The following is a 14246-nucleotide window of genomic DNA, read 5'->3' on the forward strand; positions in this document are numbered from 1 at the left end:
GCCATATCCAGGCCCAAGGTAAGAGCAATACACTGTTAATACGAATTGGCGACAGAAGCCAGACAGTAATGTAGCAGAAAAAAAAAAAAAAAAAAAAAAAAAAAAACTGAGGAGGTACACATCCCTTGCTGTTTAGACCCAAAAACTTCCTGGAAGGAGGGAGATAATGACAAACCTGGAATTTGCCACGAGGTACTTTGAATCTGTAGGAACAAGAAGCTGATGCATTGCAGATCCACAATGGGCCAACATCCTTTATTTGGTTGCAAAACCTGTAAGAGGTTTGAGTAGAAGCAGTGGAATGTTTTTTTTTCTATGGTACAGTGGTAACCATACCTTGAGATAAGAGCTATTGGACAGCAGCAAAACAGGTCTGCCCACCAAGACGGGAACCAGAATGTGAAACATTGGTTTGTAGTCCTTATAAATGACACACTGTACCTAGGCATCGGAGTTTGAGGGGACAAAAAGGCAAGAGAAGACTTCCCCTTATGCCCTGTACACACGGTCGGATTTTCCAACGGAAAATGTGTGATAGGACCTTGTTGTCAGAAATTCCGACCGTGTGTGGGCTCCATCACACATTTTCCATCGGATTTTCCAACACAAAAATTGAGAGCAGGCTATAAAATTTTCCGACAACAAAATCCGTTGTCGGAATTTCCAATCGTGTGTACACAAATCCAACACACAAAGTGCCACGCATGCGCAGAATAAATAAAGAAATGAAAGCTATTGGCCACTGCCCCGTTTATAGTCCCGACGTACGTGTTTTACGTCACCGCGTTCAGAATGATCAGATTTTCCGACAACTTTGTGTGACTGTGTGTATGCAAGACAAGTTTGAGCCAACATCTGTCGGAAAAAATCCTAGGATTTTGTTGTCGGAATGTCCAATCAATGTCCGACCATGTGTACGGGGCATTACTCAGACAGGCAGGGTTGCTTTGGAAGGCCATGTCTTCTTCCAGAGTCTTTCAATGCCAAGTTCAAGATAGAAACGTACTGAGAGGGATGAAGGGAACCCTTAACATCAGGAGTAGAAGACCTACTGATATAGAGGCACTGCCCTACTTACCCCCTTGTGATTGTCTTGGTATTCTCATCCAAGAAAAGCTCAAAACAGGTGTATGCCTTCAAATGGGCAACTGCCTAGGATGATGCTTTCAAGGGAGCTTAGCTGACTAGCATTAGGGCCAGGAGATCCTGCATATGAGACTTTCAAATTTGTCAAAGTGCACCCACCAGGTCATGCCCACTTACAAGGAAATATCCCTCAACAGTATACAGTTGGGCTAAGGATTGTGGTAGAGGGAAAAAACCCTTCTCAGGTTAACACAGGACAGGCTTACAGGATACCCTAGGGTGAGCAGACTCAAGCTGCTCCAATGCTAAACAAGAACATAAATCTCAAAAAGATTACGCAAAGAAGCCTTAGGCATGGATGAAATCCCATCTACAAGGGTTTCATCCTGATTCAATGCCTCAAAGGATAGGCATCATCCTCCTAAGGCAATGCATCTAACACAGGGGTAAATCAAGGACCGACAATGCATGGATGCGACTCCCAGCTGTTGAAGGCCACCTAATTCGCTCACGAAGAGGATATTGTGGCAGAAATACTTCACTGGAAAAAAAGTGGAATGACCAGCGTTAGCAAGGCCATATGACTCTATACCCCTGCACGAGTGATCTGCCATGTACAGTATGTGCGTGATGTCCAAAGAGAGGTATTCACAGCCTCCACTATGGAAAGGGAAGATAAAAAGGACCTGGTGACAGAGGAGAGCCACAGAGCTATACCAGTATGACAGCATGCCCAAGGTGCCAAGGCACCTTAACCTCAGTAAGGCCACACAGGCTGCAAGGAGGGTTTATGCAGGTGCAGTAGTGCCAAAGAATAGCAATGGCTCCTAACACCAACCACTGGAAGGGTAGTCATTAGTGCTCACATACCCTGAAAGGAGTATGTAATTCATGGCACCCCGAGTTAGAATGTTTAGAGGGCTTTTGCATTTACCACTCAGATGCAGGAATTAAGTGAGACTTTAACAGCTTCCTGGCTTCACCCTCCACGATGGGCACACCCTTGAAGTGGTCTTCAGGAAAAGTTTGTCCCCAGGCATACCACGCTCCTGGATCTGTAAAGCCTCCTGTGGCTAACTCCACACACTGCACTTCATGCCAAGTGAAGCACCCACACAGCAGAATCCAATGCATGCAAGCAGCATTACAGGTCTACCCCTGCTTCTCCTCTCCATGCAGTCCAGTTACAGTCCTCCAGGGCTAAACCAAATGCGGAGACTGCAAGAAAAAGCTCAGTGGCCGTGGTGCAGCCAGGAATCTTGATGCAAGTTAAAGAATCCTCAAAGAGGGATGAATCATCCATAGGAAGGTGGCAAGCTTCCCTCAGTAGAAATTAGAGGTCCAAATACCTAAGGAAACTATAGAGGTTGTCCTTGCAGCTTTTTTCTGCCTGTGCCCAATTACCTGAAGGTAGCTGCATATAACCCAGTTTTAAAGAATTAAAGAAAAAAATAAAAATAAAATAAATGTCACTAATCAGCAAGTTGCGAGGAGGGGGGTATCAGAGGGTTAAATGGCACTGGCGCCAGTGCAGGAATGGGGAGAATATTAGACTGCCACTTACCGATTGGGAAGTTGTTGGGGGGGATAACACTGCAATGGAGCAAGAATGCATTGGTAAAGGTGACAATAATACCAACATGAAGGGCGGTTAAAAGTACTGCTAAAGGCACCAATGCTGGGTGTTATGATAGCGGCCACTGAGAACAATGTTGGGGGTTATTATTGCAGCCACTATCAATGTTGGGTAATCACTACTGCGACAGACACCAACGATGGGGGCTTATTTTACTAACACTTTCTCTTCGGTGTGTGTTACGGTATTTTGGCTAAGGTGTGATACAGCCAATTCAGAATGTCTAACTTGATGCAATGTACTAAACCTCACTGCCATAGTACAGCCCTCTTGAAGTGTCAGGAGCCCCACTTGAGACCCCCTATAATTTTCAAGTTGACCACCACTGCCCTAGAGGAAGCCAAGGCTAGATTAGTGGAATCACTTAAAGTGTTTGTTAAACTCCCCCCAAAAAATAAAAAAAAAATCGGATTCTGGTCCCTTAAAGCAGATTACACAGCATAGTGCTTGTACTGTGTAATCTGCCCCCCTCTAAACTGTACAAAAAAAAAAAAAAAAAAAAAAAAAAACACACAACAAAAAAAACAACCTCCCTTATCCTGCCATGTTCTGTATGCCCTCTCTATACTGACCACGATAACCAGGGCTGCTCAGCCCTGATCACTGTGGTCAGAGTAATGCCCCGTACACACGGTCGGATTTTCTGACGGAAAATGTGTGATAGGACCTTGTTGTCGGAAATTCCGACCGTGTGTAGGCTCCATCACACATTTTCCATCGGATTTTTCGACCCACAAAGTTTGAGAGCAGGATATAAAATTTTCCGACAACAAAATCCATTGTCGGAAATTCCGATCGTGTGTACACAAATCCGACGGACAAAGTGCCACGCATGCTCAGAATAAATAAAGGGATGAAAGCTATTGGCCACTGCCCCGTTTATAGTCCCGACGTACGTGTTTTACGTCACCGCGTTTAGAATGATCGGATTTTCCGACAACTTTGTGTGACCGTGTGTATGCAAGACAAGTTTGAGCCAACATCCGTCGGAAAAAATCCTAGGATTTTGTTGTCGGAATGTCCGAACAAAGTCTGACCATGTGTACAGGGCATAAGTCTCTACGTCATATGTAGCTGCCCTCTCTGCTCTCCTCTCTCCCCCTCCTTCCTGCCTGTCAGCTGTGTCTCTGTCTCCACTACTATTAAAAATAAAAACCCTACAATGGTCACTGTCAGCCCCTCTATTAGGCCCCATTCACACCTGAGCGTTTTGTAGCTTGAAGCCTCAAGCTACAAAACGCTGGGAGGGGAAAAAAAGCAATTATTCTCTATGGAGATGGTTCACATCTCCACTCAAACGCCTGAAGTTAGAAGCTCCAAAATGCCTGAAGCTCAAACAAGTTCTGGAACTTTTTTTTTTGGCAGATTTGGGCGTTTTTCTGCTTTTTACATTGGCGACCTTTTGACCTGTACAAAAACACAGCAAAATCACGCAACTTACTGCCTGAAAATGCTACACTCAAGTGTGAATGGGGCCTTAGAGGCTGGAATACCACACTATGCAAGTCCTTTGTAAAAACGAGCGTTCTAAATACCTCTTTAGCGATATCATCAGGCTGGTCACATGACCCGTGGCCGCCTTACAGCTACGAGACATTGCTTCTGCAGGAGGTCACGTGATCTCCCCAGCTGACGTCAAAGGCAGATTACATCCCCTCCCGCAGAAGCAATGTCTCGGAGCTGTAAAGCGTCCGCAGGTCATGTGACCGGCCTGAAGATAGCTCTAAAGAGGTATTTAGAATGCTCGTTTTTTTACAAAGGACTTGCATAGTGTGGTAAGCCAGCCTCTAATAGAGGGGCTGGCAGTGAATATAATATTTGAGTTAACACTAAAACACTAACAATTCTGCAGTGCATTATGCTCAGTCTCTTGGCCAAATCAAAAGTTGTCTAGTGGGAAAGCAGCAGAAAATAACCATCGTGTATTGCTGCAAAGCAAGGGGCAGAGACCAAGTGTGTAATGAGAAAATATAGCCACCGCATATATATATCAAAATATGAACAATACACGGAAATAAGTTTTTTCTAAATTAAACACACTGATACCATTTTTTTTTTTTTATTAGGATGAAGGCCCCTGTTTCTACATAATGTTTAAGGAAACCTTTGGTACTTGTTCAGGCTCTAAGCATAGAATCTTTGGCACTTGTCAAGTGGCCCTTGCACCCCAGCAGTATGAGCATAGACTTTGTAAGGGGGCTGTAATGGATGTCTCCTGCAGCCTCTGGCCATCTCCTCTACTACGCCTGCAGCCTCCGGCCATCTCCTCTACTACGCCTGCAGCCTCCGGCCATCTGTAAAACAAGCTCTGGTCATTTCCTGAAATATGACTGCAGTGTCTCTGGCTATCTCCAGTAGTATGTCTACAATGTCTGACCATTTCCTATAATAATGACTGCAGTCTCTGGTCATCTCCTATAATACATTTGCCACCTCACTCTAGCCATCTCCTGTAGTATGTATGCAGACTGAGCATGTTCTGTAATGTTACATATACCAAATACTAAGCGCAGCCCCCTGATGAAATCAGGAGTCGCAACTGACACCCCCCCCCCCCCCCCCGTACCTGGAGCTCCAACCCTACGCTATCCAAAAATTCTTTAAAATACTACTCCTACAATAGGAAGGCACACGCTGGTATTTATGAAAGTGACTAGCATTATGTGAACCTGTGTATATCAGCTAAACTAAATCCACATGGGGGCCTCAGAGCATTGACAGAATGATTCAGAAGTATCAGATAGAGAAAAAGCATTTAATGTATGAAGCCCTTTATCTATTCACCCCATCACAGGACCAGGGTGTCATCATAAGGTGACTTGTGCATACAATCATGATATGAAATAGAAATTACACGATTCACAGTTCATCCACGCCATTAAAAAAAAATCCAACTCTGCAACAGAGGGCTAAAAGGCAATATGCATTGCGATTAGGCCGACCATTCATGACAAATCAATTTCCACAGTACAAAAAGCATTTAATTCCACTTATTAATACCAAGAAAAAAAAATAGATTACATTGAACTTCTAGGCAAAAAAAAAAAAAGTCCAAAATTCCCTATTGTACCCTCTACTCTTCCGCATACACTCAATTATGTTCCATAATCCTACACTGGGAACCCTTTCTATCTCCAGATTCCACACCTCCTTTTGTACAGCAGATTTACTAGGCCTCATCACCAAACTTTCCCAAAGTCCTTAAAAAAAAACAAAAAAAAATTGCAAAAAAAAAAAAAAACAACAAACAAACACAAAAGCTAGCATAGGCTCCTAAACCTCAGTCAATTTGGGGCCCAGGAGGAGCTGGTGATATACAAGGAGGTCTGCACAAAGTCAGCAGAGGGCTTCCAGCTTGGGTTTCCAATGTAGTTAAAGACCGAATTGTTACAAAGGGGACAAGCAGTGGCCATAAGTCTCTAGCATCTCTTGTGCTCTTTGCCCTTCCAGTAATTGCTGTAGGTATCCTCAAACATCTTCTTGCAAGGGATTTGGGCTTGCAGCTTGGAGCAGATAAGGAATGAGCCACCCATCTTTCTGTGGAGGGAATAGGTCTCTTCTGGAGGGGGGATTAGACGGTGCTTTAACATGACAGGGATGAGGCGATGGATTCGTTCTGTGGTGCTCTGACACCCAAAGTTAAAGGGGACGTTAGAGGCAAAGGCTTCTCCCAGAATCAGGACAGCTTCCAGGTGGGCGGTCTCCATAGCCTGCAACACAAAAATGGAAAGGGAGTTGTAGGTTACCCTCCTAAACATACAGTTATCAACAAAATTTGCAGTTATTAATGCTGCATTCAGTATAATCCAAAAGGAGGGAGGAGAGCAGAGCTGTGGATGATGGAGGCACATAAACTGACCACAGTGTCAGGGCTCAGCAGTCATGATAATTGGTGGTTAGTTTACAGTGGGGAGGGCAGAAACTGGCAGGATCAGCCAGGTATTTCAGGTGATACAAGGGGCCAAATTACACAGCACAAGCACTGTGCTGTTATTCATGCTTTAAGGCAGTGGTCATCAACCCTGTCCTCAGGGCCCACTAACAGGCCAGGTTTGCAAGATAACTGAAATATATCACAGGTGATATCATTTGCTGCTCAGTGATTGTAGTATTCTAGTCTGCATCTCCCCAAGGTAATACATAAAACCTGGCCTGTTAGTGGGCCCTGAAGACAGGGTTGATGACCACTGCTTTAAGGGAACAGGATCCATTTTTTTTCTTTTTTTAGGGTAACAAACACTTTAAGCTTTAAAAGAAGTCCTCGCTACCATCTGTAGCAGCCAACCAGTGGAGCAATGGATCCTCAACATTTAAAACACAGAAGCAATTCACGGTGGCTCAGAAGCCTGGCTCTTGCTGCACAGACTCCCAGCCCCAACCAGTAGTGACTCCGCAGTTCAGCCCCTCCTCCCAGCAGTGACTTAGAAGCTCAGCTCTCCCTATTTCACCCTTCTAGCAGTGACCTGGCAGCTCAACCCACCCTACTTCTACCCCCAAATGTGACTCAGAAGCTCAGCTGTCCCCTCCCAGCAGTGACTCAAATACTCAGCTCCCTCTGCACCCCCTCCCAGCAACTCATCTAGGAGGGATAGCAGGGCTGTCATGTCACTGCCTGGGAGAGGGAGCAGCAGAAACTGAGCTTCTATGTCACTACTGGTAGGAGGAGGCTATGCTGGTTTAGGTCACTAGGTTGAAGATCACATTCGTTTTATGTAATGTAATAGAAGTGGTAACTTCCAAGAAAGCTGAGCCAGGAGGAGGCCTCTCACAAGAATCCAAGAGATAAGCAGCCACAGTAGGACTTTACCTTATAAGCAAAATACAATTCCTGGTAGGACTGACCCTTTAGAAAAGAACTCCACGTTACAAACAGGACTTTCCTTTAAATGGAAAAAATCTGCGTAAAAATTGCTAAATATCATATCATTTCTATGAACACACACCAATACCGTCTAAGCAAAGAAACGAAAATTGAATCACAGGAGTCATTCAGAAAAGGATGCAGTCTGCACTGACTGAAGTGCGCAGTACAGCCCTGGAGCCCAAACTGGGGCTCTTTGGTACTTTTTGGTTGTCAGGCCCCAGCACCCAGTGTTTGCAGTCTCAGACCATCTCCCATGGTAGGAGTAATGAATTAAAATTCACAGAGGTCCAGTCAGTAAAATTTTCCTCCAGAGGTGGTCCGAATCTCATGTGCGACGATGACCCAGATTCTTCACATTACAGCTTTCTGTACACATCTCAGTGCCCCCTCCCCCAATCACCCAGGCCCTTACGGTAAATTGCAGGGTTCTACTGTGTGGGCACCTATCAGTGTGAGGGTCCAGGAAGTGGCAGTGCAATGCACAGTGAAGTGCATTGAAGTTGAAAGAAGAAGAAAAAAAAAAAAAAAAAAAAAAAAAAAAAACAACACACGACAATGTCAACATTACATTTCACTCACTTTTATGCACGACAGCTCAGTTGCACAGAAACAGACCGTACATGGAGCCTTCAGATGAGCTCCAGTCACTTGCAGAAAAACGCACACAGTATGCATTTCATCGCACAGGGCACATGGAAAAAACTATTGTTATTTCTGTGTGCCCTTACACAAACATGTGTTTCTAGTGCAGAAAAACCGATCTCTGCACAAGTCTGAACAAACCCTTACATCAGTGCCCACAGTCCCTCCCTTTACATCACAGCCCCTCCATGCCTACACCACATCACAGCCCTTCCTTCATATTACAGACCCCCGTACCTTTTTTAATTACAGCCCTTCCTTCATATTAAAGTTCCCCCACCTTACACAACATGGGAGGCACGGCAAATCTGGATAGAGGGCAGGACTTTTCATGTTCAAAAGGCGGGTGAATGGTTGCTTGGACCGCCCTGTGGCCTAGCAACCAATCCCCTGCTTCTTAATTTGAAAAGTCTTGCCATCTATCCAGACCTGCCGCACTTCCCATCTTGTTCACTTGAGAATGACAGCGGCAGGTGAGGACACTCGGGCATCTATCTGGACCACCATTTAGTGATGCCTGTCCTATAGGATGAGCACAGACAGTTTTCTGCAGCACTACACTATATATAATGTACTGCCCTTTAGCAATGTCAGGGGCTGCACTTTAGGTCTTCTACATCTAATAAGTTGACTATCACTGCTCTGGAGCCGGCATACAATTTATTGTTGAAACTGCTTTATTACTTGCAACTTTTTTCCCTAATAAGGCTTTTACTCAAAAAAACAGTAATTTTTTACAGAATCCCGTCCCTACCTTTGATTCATAACCTGAGAGAAATTTCATCTCAACAGACTTCTTTAATAACTTTTCTCGGTCTTTGTCCGCAGCTGCCCGGATTACCTGGAGAGCGAAAAGTCAAGGTATGAAGTGTCATGTGAGGAGACAAAAGATAAAGGGCTAAACAAGAATATTACTTATCGGGCACGCCTGGCCTGTCTCACCTCAATATAAAGATCTGTGAATTCTTCATCAAAGCCTCGTGTCGCCCCAAAGTCCAGCAGGGCCACCTACAGGATATATATTATATATAATCAAGTAAGAAACTGAAAAACTTGTAATACATTTGCAGAATTGCTAACAGCATTAATTCATATGCCCAGGCATTATTGCTCTGAGGCCTTATACACACAGAAGACAAAGGGGTTTGTGCAATCCCGAGGACCGCAGATTGCCCCTGGAGCTGGGCTGCAAACAGTGCAATGCATTAGGCCCAGCAGCTCAAGAGACATCAGCAGTAGGTACAGCGATTGCTTCACTTGGCTCGTGAAGCTTTGAAGGGAATGTTTGAAAGGTTTAGACCATACATCTGACACTGCAGATTCCTCACTTTTATTGAAATAATGTTTCAAACCCAGAAACCACCATCTACAGCACCACCACACCCAATGTCTGTGTGTAGGAATCCCTAAAATGGAACTTCAAAACAAAAATGTAAATTCCAGCCAAATTCCAGTTTCTCAAAAAACAACTGCCATGCAAGAAGAAAAAGAAAAAAAATTACAAATAAAATAAATGCTTATTCCCATTTCTGCCATGGTCCTCGCAGACTCAACCCTTTCTGATCTAGTGCTGGTCTGATTCTGGGTTGAAGGAGGTCCAGAGTCCTTCAGCCTACTTCCTGCTGGCCCAGGGCATCATGGACATGGCCCCTGGGAATAGTCAAACAACCCTGGGTGAACAGGAGAATGCTGCAAGCACCAGTCTTTACACCATCAAAAAGATCTCTGCCCCATGGAGGGCAAAGTGACAATATTCCTACAAAAAGGTCACCTCAATTTGCCAACCTTACTGGTGCTTCTCCACAGCTCTCCATCAATAAAACACAGCACATATGGTTATGGAAGAACATGTGACTTGCTCCCTTATGAATGTTCATGGGCCTAGCAGCCAATTGCTAGGCCCAAGCATGGTCACATGACTAATGGGAGGGGGTGGACTTTGCTTCCCTGACCCAGCCAATTTCAGCATTGACTGCAGAGGAGCTTGGAGGGAGGGAGTGCAGTTAAGGAGAGTATAGGGGGGGGGGGTGTCAGGAAATGTGGAGACCCTTTGGCAGGGTGAAAGTAACAGGGTCTCTTTAGGACCCTCCCCATGCTGGAGAAAGAGGACCCATGATGATATATCAAGGGGAGGGTGCGCCAATTTAGATTGGGCTTTACATACAAGATTTGCAGTTTTATATTTATCATAAGCAACAAAAGCAAAACACATTTTAATTTGGCAAATTGTACTTCTGTATTTCCCCAGCCCAGATGATTTCTTTTAGGTTTTGGATACATTGTAGAATAGTGAGATAATCTAAAGATGGCAATAAAAACTTTTAGTAGCATGTAGAAGGGTAGATTCCCCATCAGCTTTTCATTGCTTTCTTTGTCCCAGCTGGAATTTTCTCTTAAGGTGACAAAGTTTCACAAGGAGAGGAAGTGAGGGGGGAATCTCCATAGCGAGACCTCAGACTGTACAAAAACCCAAAAAGAGGTTCCCCCCCTCACTCTATCAAAAACGAAACATAGAAAAATAAAAGCTTTTGAATGAATTGTACTTGAAGGGACTACAAATGCCAGAATTCTCTGCATAGGCTGAACATGAGATGTTTTACCTTCTTAAGCTGTGGGTCATAGAAGAAATTGGACCAGTTGGGATCCGTCTGCATGAAGCGGAATTCAAACAACTCTCGTAGGCATAAATGCAAAATGTTTTCACAGATCTGTGAGCAGACAAAGGGAGGTGAGACAGTCAATTCATTGCAGGAGAACTCAATTATTACCTTCATGGGAAGGAGTAAACTGAAACCTTTCCAGACCTCTACTCTCCAGGCAAACAGTTGCTACACAAAATATAAACAGTGGGATAAGACTCCGAAATGATTAACACACACAATTATAATCCTGTCTCAGAGCTCTCCGCTTCATCAGTGGTGGCTCACTGAAACATGTCTTTTTACCCCCAGAGTTCTGAAACTTTAGCATCCAAAATTTCAAGGTTTGGCAGGTGCCCACAGTTTCTGCTGTGCACTATAGTTCTGCCCACAGCCTTCTATGTCACTGGCGTACCCCTGTGACTCTGAAGGGGCACACTTGTCATGTAGTAACCGCTGGATACATCACAGCTACATATACTGGTACACTCTATACATGTATATTTCTCAATCATGTGATCATGTCAGCCATGACACAGTGATTACACTGACAAGGAAGCCTTCAGCTTGCAGATGGCACCACAGTCTAAACAAGGCAGTGTTCATTTGTTTAATACTGTAATTGTAAGATATAATTACAGCATAAAAACACAAAAAAAATGGAAAATGTTAAGTGCATTTGTCAGCAGAGTTTTTAATAAAATAGTGTACCATATAAAAAAGCTTAAATGTCCTAAAAATATAAACATTTAAGTTAGACAAATTAGTTGGTTATTGTAAAGGTAAAAGGTTTTTACCTTAATGCATTCTCAGCATGAAGGATAAAAACCTTTTAAGAGCAGCTCCCCAGCAGCCTTCCTAAAAACTCCTGCCCATAAGGCTGACCTGCAGGTACTGTAAAATATTTCCTAAACCTGCACCATTTAGGAGATAATTACCATACACGCTGTCATCAGCGCATGCGCTCTAAAGAAACATCCGCCCGTGCCATTTCTTTAGGCCCCTGTGCCGTGACCGGCGTCTCACATACGCATGCGTGACGTCATTACGGCTCCCGCCAATCATGGCGCCGGAGCCTGCGAACCTGGAAGAAACTCGGGGGGCGGGGAGTAGTGTTGGTCAGCCGTCTCATGGTGTGCGGGCGCGCTGAGAGAGATTCGAATCTAAGCCAAGTATTTCATAAAGAGCTAGTATGCGATGCATACTAGCTCATTAGGCCTTTGTCTTACAGTTTTTTTTTTGTTTTTTGTTTTTTAGGGTTTACAACCTCCTTAATATCACTTTAAATTTGGCCCGGGAATCTAAGCATTAATGACCTCTGGTCACAAATGGGTAAAAAAAATAAAAACTGAAGAGATTGCAGACTGCCTCTCCTGTAAGAAATTCTTGTAAACTAAACAGCTGTCTGCTATAACAGGGAAACTTTGGCCTACTGTAAATAATTATGTATATATATATATATTTTTTTCTTTTAACACAAAGGTGCTTTTGTTCTTTAAGCCCTGGCTGCATGACCCTAGGCGTGTAGCTACACCAAACAATTCTCTGGCTTTTTCAGGCCTCTTGCTAATCTTCATCTTGTTTACTGGCTGTAACTTTCCAGGACCCCTGCACCACATAGCAGGATTCAGGCAGAGTTATTTTGGAGAGGTTATGCCACCAATAGGCAGGACATGGATGCCTTCCAGAGCACCAGCTGTAGAGAGGATCTATCACACACCGCACACGTTCCCTGCACACAGGCAGAACAAGCTTGTCAAGGTCACTGAAGGGTACAGCTGTGTGTTGTCAACAAACAGTGAAGACGAGAACTTTTTAGACACACAGAACTTGTTTGCACCTTGGCGGCCATTTGTAGGTCATTGGGAGGAGGGAAAAAAAAAAAAAAAAACCCACCAGACTATTAACAGGCTATTTGTTCCTGTACAACGATTACAAACTCTATACTGCTGGCAAAAACAACATGTCTGCAAAAAGTAATGTTCACAGGAGGACTGTGAAAAGCAAATACTGAAACCAGTATGCACAAAGATCTGGTTTATTCTATAGAACTATTGGTTATACACATATTAAAAGGCTGGTTACCCCACTGACTGTACAGAGGAGAAAAAAGAAAAAAAAAAAAAAAAAAAAAAAGGTACAGCACAATTGCTGTGCAGCACTTTTAAAAAGCAGAATTCTTGTCATTGTGGTCTGGCTTTTTGATGTAATCGGACCTCATCTGGGTAGCCCTTCTTTTTTATTTTTGGATAGTGATTGGGGGTCAGAGCCGCTGTCAGCTTCTTACCGTCTAGGTCTTTATTGTGAAGATTAACTGTCTCTAACTGTCCTGGTAACCACTGATATCTAGACATGTAGGGCATCACTGGAACAGGAAATCCTCCAATGGGGGACCTCTAAGAGGAATCTCAATCACTCTGGGAGATTCTAACTTCCTCTTGCATCCCAGGTACAATGAATTGAAGAAAAATGAGACAGTAAAAGAAAATCAAAAATAAGAAGGGGACAGGAGTTTTACCCTGCCCTACTCTATCAAAACCTTAAAAAAAATGGCTATACATTAATTTTAGTTTTTTTTTTTACTTCTTTTTAAGTCTACAGAGAAGAAGAATTCAAAAGCAGATCTAAAGTTCAACTGGATGACATTAAAATTGCTAAGGAACTGTGGGTGGAGATTTACTTAAACTGGTGCAGACAGAATCTGGTGCAGCTGTGTAAGGTAACCAATCAGCTTCTACTTTCAGCTTGTTCAATTAAGCCTTGATGCCGATTGGTTACTGTGCACAACTGCATCAGGTTCTGTGTGCACCAGTTTTAGTAAATCTACCCCCATGCATCAAACTGCCATTTTTTTGGCCATAAAATACTGTTTTTGCCACATCAATTTTGCATCTTAGTGCTGCTAATCTCCTCCGGTCTCTTTCAGTTACTTTCTGTCCACACGCACTCATTTTAGCATTGGCAACATATCATTGCTCTGGGCTGCATTCCTGATAAGGACAACAGTGTGTGCAGTATGTGCGTGTCAGCACAGCTGACTGTAATTTCCAGATGGCCAGCATCAGGCAATTTGCTTTGAGCACAGACTGCCATGGATCTGCACACAGCTTGTGACTGGGCAGTGAAGAAGCAGCACAGTGAGTATATAGTAAAATAAATATTAAATACATAAAATCATGTATTAAAGATAACAGAGCTTCATTAACCACTTGATTTCCGGGCCATAGCCGAATGATGGCCACAGCGCAGACCTCAATTTCCAGGAGGCCGTCATGGGACGTCCTCCCCTGTGCACACGCACCGCACGCACCCTGCAGAGCGCGCGCTGTGATCACCAAGTCACGGAGACTCGGATGATCAAAGATCTGAGTAAGGGGCC

General features: G+C 43.9%; 1 protein-coding gene across 2 annotated transcripts in view; it reads right to left on the minus strand.

The window, feature by feature from the left end:
• Positions 1–5463: 5463 nt before the first annotated feature.
• Positions 5464–14246, minus strand: part of COQ8A (coenzyme Q8A) — a 90689-nt gene continuing 81906 nt past the window's right edge. For both annotated transcript variants that reach the window (XM_073628300.1, XM_073628301.1), the window contains exons 12-15: positions 10829–10936; positions 9171–9236; positions 8983–9069; positions 5464–6432 (exon numbers count right to left, since the gene is read on the minus strand). In XM_073628300.1, the coding sequence (XP_073484401.1) occupies positions 6142–6432; positions 8983–9069; positions 9171–9236; positions 10829–10936 (552 nt within the window). In that variant the 3' untranslated portion in view covers positions 5464–6141. The remainder of the gene's footprint in view (positions 6433–8982; positions 9070–9170; positions 9237–10828; positions 10937–14246) is intronic.

The sequence above is a fragment of the Aquarana catesbeiana genome, linkage group LG04, assembly GCF_042186555.1.
Source record: "Aquarana catesbeiana isolate 2022-GZ linkage group LG04, ASM4218655v1, whole genome shotgun sequence".
Lineage (NCBI taxonomy): Eukaryota > Metazoa > Chordata > Amphibia > Anura > Ranidae > Aquarana > Aquarana catesbeiana.